Source organism: Phaenicophaeus curvirostris, chromosome 6 (genome assembly GCF_032191515.1).
Source record: "Phaenicophaeus curvirostris isolate KB17595 chromosome 6, BPBGC_Pcur_1.0, whole genome shotgun sequence".
In the NCBI taxonomy this organism is placed as follows: domain Eukaryota; kingdom Metazoa; phylum Chordata; class Aves; order Cuculiformes; family Cuculidae; genus Phaenicophaeus; species Phaenicophaeus curvirostris.
In genome coordinates, this window is record NC_091397.1 from 22937084 (window position 1) to 22945740 (window position 8657).

Sequence of the window (8657 nt, forward strand, 5' to 3'; positions counted from 1 at the left end):
TGCAAATGAGGTCATGGAATGAAGTGAAGGGTTTGTCCACATGCAAGATGAGAAGAGGGAAAAGATGAATTTTTTTTTCAGTTTTAAGACCCAAAGGCAATGTTTATTTTCAAAAAACAAAAAAACTTTCCCCTTTTAAAGGATCACAATAAAGATCTGGAGGAACAGAACAACTCTTAGGCTTAACTGCATGCAATTGTACAGAAGTAATGACTTACTGTGAAGCACTATGGACTAATCTTATGCCTTCTGTCATCAAAATACAGGGAAACACTCATAGGCCAGCATTTTCTGTACATCTTGTGATGTGTTTTTTTAATAAAATTTCATTAGAGGATTCCAGCAGATAAAAGTGACCTCCCGGAAGCTTGTCAAAGGGAATATCTCCACTTGTTAGATTGTGCCAGGCTGAAAAAGATATTTAGTGTCGCAGAAATGTCAACTACTGTGGTAATTTTACATGACTATTTCAAAGTTATTATATAATAATTCTTTTATATCCCATATCAACTCTTTTGGTTCATACATTGAGACTGTTCTGTTGGTTTGCTTCATTTAAGAAGAACATGAAGGCCTCTAGAGAACTCTTCATTAATTGTTTTGAAACAACAGGAAAATATGTAAGTATGAAGAAAGGCATTCCAGCAAAGTACCTTCTGAATCATATGGTTCTTCTTCAGACTCATAAAAGCGGGTAATATCACAAGAGAAGGGGATATTCTTTTCTGATTTCTCAAAACTGTGTGCATAAAAAGTAGTAATAAAACTTTCCATGTGATTCCTATATTTGGGGATTGCTTCCACATAGAAAAAAGCTTTTTCTTTCTTCTTCAAAATGTAATAAACTTCAGGAATTAGATAGTGCAGAATATCAGGAGAAGGAATTACTGTAAGATTCTTAGCTCCTTACCCTATTGCAATTAGGTCTAAAATTTTAAAGAATGTCCAAATAGTTAGGAAAAGAGAGCATTGACCTGCAGTAAAATTTCTCACCTATGGTAAACAATTATGTTGTTTACCTATATTCAAGTTCTAATGTTTCACGGCCTTATCGGTGTCAGGTTCCTATGAACAAAATGAGTCTTATATCTGAAAGGATCCTTGTCTTTGCTAAGGTAAGAAACGTTAACCACTCTGTATGTGAATGGTTGTTTAACACTCAGTGTGGACAGCAGTTAGGACAGAAGAAGTTGGTTGTTCTCTAGATGCCTAGAACACAAGGATTCTTTCTCCTGGTTAGGCTAGGGGACCTATAACAAATTGACATGAAGTATATTCCTATACAGTCTAGTTTTACAAATCAGATCTTTTGTAATCTCTCTTTTAGTAGTCTTTTTAATTTGCAGCAAGAACAATTATTTTGATTACTTAGGACTAAGAGATCTTCAAAATCTAGGTGTTTTATGAATGGTTCACCCCCTGCACTCATACAGAGCAAGCACCAACACAAATATTAACAGTAAAAACAATTATAATTTATCAGTGTAAAAAAAAGAAACACAATATTGCCATTCTTAGAAGACGTGTGCCTGAGGGAAAAAATAAATAAACAGAGTCTTTTTGATCAATAGCTTGGTTTAGAATGACTTTAGAAAGTACCTTGCAGAAATGTATTTTCCCAAAGTTTCTGCAAGTGAAGGCAAGTAACTAACTATTCCTCGAGTTCATACATAAAGCTCCTTCACTAGGGTATCTAGAAGCATATGTTTCTACCTGTGACCAAAAAAATGTAAATGGTTGTAGAGGGTTGGTTAAGAAGGAAAGGGCATCAGGACACTGGCTCTTTAAGGCTTGATATTTTGGCAGCACCTCAATCTCAGAATAACCTTGACATTTAGAGGAAGTTGGCTTGTAGCAAGGCGAAGTGGGTAATGTAGTAAGTAGTACAGCTAACCGCAAGGCAGGAACAAGAACAGAGCATGCTTGGCAACTGCTACCAATGGGCACCTAGTGCGTAGTAACTGCTAACCAATTAGTGCGTGAGTAGTGGACACAGACCAATAAGCACTTTACGTGTAGACTGTAACACGGTGTATAAAAGTTGGTGGAGGGTTCGTAATAAACTGAGCAAGATTCTAAACTCATATTGGGTGTGGTCTTGACTACGGCCGTCTCTCCTTGCAACAAATGGTTTTATTTCCAATTCTTTTACCAAAACACTTGCAATATCATCAACTAAGGTGTTCATGTCTTTTACAAAAGGCTCCATAATATCAGATTCTCTTCCAGCAAACCTTACAGAGAACACTGCAGAAGAGATGGGGGAAGGGAGGGAAAAGATCTATAGCTATTTCCATTAGAAACAGCAAAATAATTTTAATTAAGTTTTTTAATCTATTCTGCAGAAGTTATAGACTATTTAAATTAATCCTTCTTACAGTTGATACAGCGTGTTTGCTGTTCTATTACTGGTTTTTTTAATCCTGTGAGAGATTACATTTCCAGCCCTTCCTTACTCACAAATGTTGCCTCTCCAGTTGATCTGATTCATAAATGTCTTGGGTCAGAAATTCACAAGGTCCTGATCTCAGCTGAGGTTTCACAGTAACTTTATTACTATAAGTATTAGTATTAATAACAATCACAAATTCATTAATTTCAGTAATAGTAATTTTGAGAGTTGTGTAAAATAGATCCTTTCACAAGGGCAGCATTAGAAAGGCAAGCTGTATTAGAATTGTACAGTCTGCGTTTTCTTCTTTGCAGGCTCTTAAACACTGCATGTAGTAAAATGTGGAATCAGTATAAAGTGATGGCAATTTGTATGGATATGAAAGGACATATGACATACTGTCATCATAGTCCTTTCAAAACTTTTTTCCTGTCACTGTTTAGAGAAAGTGAGGAATGAATAGATTAGAAAAAAATGCTGAATTTCTAAAATATCTTTGACATCATGCATACTGCATGATGATTAATAAAATCCTCATTTAGCACTCTTCTCTTAAGACAAAACCATTTCTCTCAGCCTCTCCTTCTACGGTACCCACTTCACTCATAATCAGAGGGACCCCTGCAACACTCACTTCAGTATTTCAACATCCTTCTAGTACAGTGGAATCCAAAATGGACACAGATGTTTGTTATACTGAAGAAACTTTAGATTAGTTTTCAATCATGTTTTTGAGACATATGTTTTCAGCACTTAATGAGCTTTTACATTTGCTTTATTTGTGGTGCTTAGGGGTATGGTTTAGTGGTGAACCTGGCAAGTTTATGTTCATAGTTGGACTTGATGATCTTAAAGGTCTTTTCCAACCTAAATGATTCCATGATTCGTTTTCATGACATCACTTTACAGTAGATGGGTAAATATTAAATGAAAAGTACAACTGAAATCACAAGCAGCAACAAAATTGCTTTTGCACGGACCGCCACTAGGACAAACATCACGACACACACAACAGCCCATCCTGCAGAAAAGATAAAGCAAAAGGTAAAGAAACAGCCCAGAGCTGGTTTGATATTTCCCAAATGAAAATGTTCTATAGCACACAGCCTAGACATCTACAAAATGAGTCTTTGTGAACTGCAAGATCATTGTGTCGGCCAGTTGAGCAGTCCAGAACCAGGGAAGCTTCTCAGATATCTAGATGCTTGCAGGCCTCCACTGTCCTGGACAGGCACATCCTCTGCTGGGTGAAAAACTGGATGGATGGCCAGGACCAAAAAGTTGTGGTAAATGTAGCTAAATTCAGTTGGAGGCTGGTCACAAGTGGTGTCCTCCGGGGCTCAGTGCTGGGTCTAGTTCTGTTCAATATCTTTATCTATGGCCTGGATGAAGGGATTGAACGCACCTTGAGTAAATTTGTGGATGACACTATGTTGGGAGGAAGTGTCAATCTGCTTGAGGGTAGGAAGACTCTGCAAAAGGATCTGAATAGGCTGGGTCAATGGGCTGAGGCCAATGGGATGAGGTTCAACAAGGCCAGGTGTAGTGTCCTGCACCTGGGACACAACAACCCCGTGCCGCGCTACAGGCTTGGGGAAGAGTGGCTGGAAATCTGCCTGGTGGAGAAGGACCTGGGGGTGTTGATTTACAGCTGACTGAACATCAGCCAGCAGTGTGACCAGGTGGCCAAGAAGGCTAATGGCGTCTTGGCTTGTTTCAGAAATAGTGTGGCCAGGAGGACCAGGGAAGTGACTGTGGCCCTGTCCTCAGCACTGGTGAGGCTGCACCTCGAATACTGTGTTCAGTTTTGGGCCCCTCACTACAAGAAAGATATTGAGTGTGTCCAGAAAAGGGCAATGAAGCTGGTGAGGGGGCTGGAGAACAAGTGTTATGAGGAGTGGCTGAGGGAACTGGGATTGTTTAGCCTAGAGAAAAAGAGGCTGAAGTGAGACCTTAGCACTGTCTGCAACTACCTGAAAGGAGGTTGTAGCAAGGTGGGTGTTGGTCTCTTCACCCAAGTGATAGGTGATAGGAGGAGAGGGAATGTTCTTATGCTGCGCCAGGGGAGGTTCAGATTGGACATCAGGAAAAAATTCTTCACCGAAAGCGTTATCAAGCACTGGAACAGGCTGTCCAGGGAGGTGATTGAGTCGCCGTCCCTGGAGGTATTTAAAAGACAGGTAGATGAAGTGCTTAGGGATATCATTTAGTAGCGGACAGGTATGGTTGGACTTGATGATCTCAAAATTCTTTTCCAGCCTGGGGATTCTATGATTCTATGAAATGTATCCATCAGTTAACTGTCTGCCTGCAGATTCTGGAAGCCAGGCAAAAAGCAACCCTGTCCTGTCTACTCACTGAATTTAGATTTAAGGTAGGCCGTTCACCAGCCTACCAATAAGTGCTGATGTGGACGAGTCTGAGAGTCAAACTTCACTGTAGGTCAGAATCTGCTATTAAGCTGCTGGATTCCTTACAACCAGGCAGGAATCTGAGCTATCTGGCTAGGAACATGGAAGCCTTGACAAGTCAGGGCATTGAAAACTTGCTATCTGCAAATCTGTAATAACAGAGCTGGTAGGCTGTAGGACAGTTAGGCAATGTCATTCATTACTGATTTTATCTTATCTTCACAACAGAAATGTGATTTGGGCAGCCAATGGATACTAGCATGTCTCAGTGTCCTAAGCATGGTAATCCTATTGGAATTACATGTTTCTGCAGCTGTACCAGCACTTTACACATTACCACATCACATATATACTTGTACACATTCATCATTCACATTATCATTAATATGTTAAAAAATATGTATTTTCCAGGGTAGGTACTTAGGCTTTTTAGAAAATAATAGGGTCATAGAAAGAGGTGCCCAGTTAGAGAGAATGAACGTCTGTAACATGCATCATAATATCCTTTGCAGGTTTTTTTAGGACTTATTGTATGGGGGGTGGACTAGGTGACCTTTAAGGATCACTTCCAACCCAAACTATTCTACGATTCTGTCCAAGGGAAAAACAAGAGGTGAAGATTATCATACTTCTTCCACTGGGAGCAGTGAAAGCTGACTCTTTTCCATCTGACTAGCAGAGACTCTATAGGCTAAATACTAATTTAGCAGGTCATTAAATCGCGATATATTTTGTGTGCTAACCAAAAGTAACTGTTTTACATAGAACTTCATATAGCAAAAGGTGACTGAACTCAGTGGTCCAGAGAGGAAAAGACAATGAGACGGTTAATGGGGAGCCATTCTGGCATGAAAGGCATGTAGTAACAGGGAAGCAACCAGAAGGTGCCACTGCTGCAGAAAGAAAGAGGAAAGAAGTCAAGGAACAAAGCCCTGCCCGCGTTTGTTATGACTGATAATGCAGTATAGCCATGCCAACATTTTGCTCTGAGCGTGGCAAGTTATCTCCTAGAAGATATTTAAAAATTGATACCAAAGTCATGAAGAAAGTGAAGAAAGGAAACAAGGTGATCTCTGTTATCATGGAAACATAGAATAGTTTGGGTTGGAAGGGACCTTAAAGATCACCCAGTTCCAGCTCCCCTGCCATGGGCAGGGACACCTCCCACCAGACCAGGCTGTCCAAGGCCCCATCCAACCTGGACTTGAACACCTCCAGGGATGGGGCAGCCACAGCTTCTCTGGGCAACCAGAGCCAGTGCCTCACTGCTCTCGTAGTGAAGAAATTCCTCCTTATGTCTGGCCTAAATTTGCCCCTCCCCAGTTTATACCCATTCCCCCTCATCCTATCACCACAAGCCTTTATGAATAGTCCCTCACCAGCCTTCCTGTAGCCCCTTCAGGTACTGGAAGGTCACAATAAGATCACCTTAGAGCCTTCTCTTCTCCAGGCTGAAAAAGCCCAACTCTCTCAGCCTGTCCTCATATGGGAGGTGCTCCAGCCCTCTGATCACCCTTGTAGCCCTACCTTGGACCTATTCCAACAGCTCCATATCCTTCTTATGTTGAGGATTCCAGAACTGGACACAGTACTCCAGATGAGGTCTCACAAGAGAGGAATAGTGGGGCAGAATCACCTCCCTCAACCTGCTGGCCGCGCTTCTTTTGATGTAGCCCAGGATATGGTTGGCCTTCTGGGCTCTGAGCATGCATTGCTGTCTCATGTTGAGCTTCTCATTGACCAGCAGCCGAAGTCCTTCTCTGCAGGGCAGCTCTCAATCACGTCATCCCTCATCGTGTATTGAAATCGGGGATTGCCCCAACCCGGGTGCAGGACCTTACACTTGGCCCTGTGGAACCTCATGAGGTTCTCACAGGCCCATTTCTCCAGCCTGTACAGATCCTTCCGGATGACATCCTGTCCTTCTGGTGTGGCAACTGTATCACTCAGCTTGGTGTCATCTGCAAACTTGCTGAGGGTGCACTTGATCTCACTGTCTATATCGTTGATGAAGATATTAAACAGCACTGGTCCCAGTACGGACCCCTGAGGGACACCACTAGTCATGGATCTCCATCTGGAGTTTGAGCCATTGACCACTACTCTTTGAATATGACCATCCAACCAGTTTCTTATACACCAAACAGTCCACCCATCAAATCCATCTCTCTCCAATTTAGAGAGAAGGATATTGTGGGGGACCGTGATAAAGGCTTTACAGAAATCTAGATAGATCACATCCGTTGGTATACCTCTGTCCACTGCTGCAGTTAGCACATCATAGAAAAGCAGTAGGTTGGTTATACAGGATTTGCCCTTGGTGAAGCCATGCTGGCTGCCATTAATCACCTCCCTGTGCTCCATGTGCTTGACCATAGCTTCTAGGAGATCTGCTCCAAGATCTTCCCAGTCACAGAGGTGAGGCTGACAGGTTGGTAGTTCACAGGGTCATCTTTTCTCCCTTTTTAAAAATTGAGACAATATTACCATTCTTCTAGTCACCAGGGTGTTCTCCTGATTGCTATGACTTTTCAGATATCATGGAGAGTGGCTTGGCAACCACATTGGGCAATTCCCTTAGTTACACCATCTTCTGTCTTTAATCTTCCTGCTTAAAAAAGTATCAATTTAGGATAATAATCTTTGGGTTTAAGAACAGCAGAAGAGTAGGATTAAGTAGCAATTCAGCAGATGAACAGTTTATTTTATCCACTTTGCTTTCACAGCACCTGTGGTAGCTTTGCTCCCTTTTCTATCTCTACAATCTGAACAGAGTATTAGAATGTCTTAGTGTTATCTAAAATGTGTGGATAAAAATTTTTGGCTACAGCCCTTAGATAACTTAGATAACATCACAACAATTCCCATAGCTACAACTAAAGACTGTAATGCAACATTTAAAAAACTTGCTGTGGCCAATAGTAGCAAATACATCTGGAGCCTCGCAGGGATGGAAGTGAGTAATAGGGTCTGCAGTCTGGTCAGGGTTACAGAGGGTCTCTCTAGAGGTCCCTGAGTCTCTGCCTGGAGGCAGTGATGGCAGGCATCAGGCTATATCCTCAGCCTGGTCCAAACCTTCTACCTCATGTAGTGACCCTTGCATGATGCAGATAGCCTGACATGCACCTCCCTTTCCTGCCCTCATAGCTGTGTCATGTCAGATTGCCTCCTTTACTGCTCCAAGACCTATCTGAGCTGCCAGGAATGGCTTGGGAGCTCTTCAGAGCAGCCAGGACTGCAGGAAAGGGGGACATCTCTAGGCTGAGCCATAGCTCTTCATCACACATCACCCACAGGTGCCAGAGACCTCCTCAGCGTGCTGAAGGGCAGCACTGGCAGGCATCTCTGAAAGCAAAGACCTCATTAACCATGGCAAGTGAGGCTGGGTGGGCCTGCTCACCTCTTTCTCCATACCAGCTCTGCTTAACCACAGGGCAAAGCCTTTGCTCAGTGTGAGAATTGATAAGTTTTCTGCAGCTGGTTTGTATGTTTAATTATCTTGTAATATAAATCCGTGTTGTATTGAGAGATAATATGCAGACAATCTCCAGACATGGATGAATAACCCAGAAGAGTAAACGACCTGAGGCGTTGTGCTCGATCGTCTTGTAAGATGGCATCTTGGCTTGTATCAGAAATGGCGTGACCAGCAGGTCCAGGGAGGTTATTCTCCCTCTGTACTCGGCACTGGTGAGACCGATCCTCAAATCCTGTGTTCAGTTCTGGGCCCCTCACCACAAGAAGGATGTTGAGGCTCTGGAACGAGTCCGGAGAAGAGCGAGGAAGCTGGTGAAGGGGCTGGAGAACACGTCTTATGAGGAGCGGCTGAGAGAGCTGGGGGTATTTAGCCTGGA

The 8657-nt window shown here is 42.5% G+C and overlaps 1 protein-coding gene across 1 annotated transcript; it reads right to left on the reverse strand.

The window, feature by feature from the left end:
• Positions 1 to 62: 62 nt before the first annotated feature.
• OLAH (oleoyl-ACP hydrolase) lies at positions 63 to 7179 on the reverse strand. Its single transcript, XM_069860287.1, has 4 exons — positions 7056 to 7179; positions 2014 to 2247; positions 654 to 845; positions 63 to 408 (listed from the first exon to the last, which is right to left on the reverse strand). Exons 1-4 carry the CDS (start codon positions 7177 to 7179, stop codon positions 275 to 277), a joined length of 684 nt encoding a protein of 227 aa, XP_069716388.1. The 3' UTR covers positions 63 to 274.
• Between the last annotated feature and the right edge of the window lie 1478 nt (positions 7180 to 8657).

Bases quoted from the DNA above. Each gene is read 5' to 3' on its own strand.
- OLAH (XM_069860287.1), bottom strand. From the start codon at position 7,179: ATGGTCAAGCACATGGAGCACAGGGAGGTGATTAATGGCAGCCAGCAT. The intron at 2,248-7,055 runs GTATACCAACGG...TCTCTTCTGCAG, and splicing joins AACTGCAGCAGTGGACAGAG to TGTTCTCTGTAAGGTTTGCT. The intron at 409-653 runs GTACTTTGCTGG...TATCTTTTTCAG, and splicing joins AGAACCATATGATTCAGAAG to CCTGGCACAATCTAACAAGT.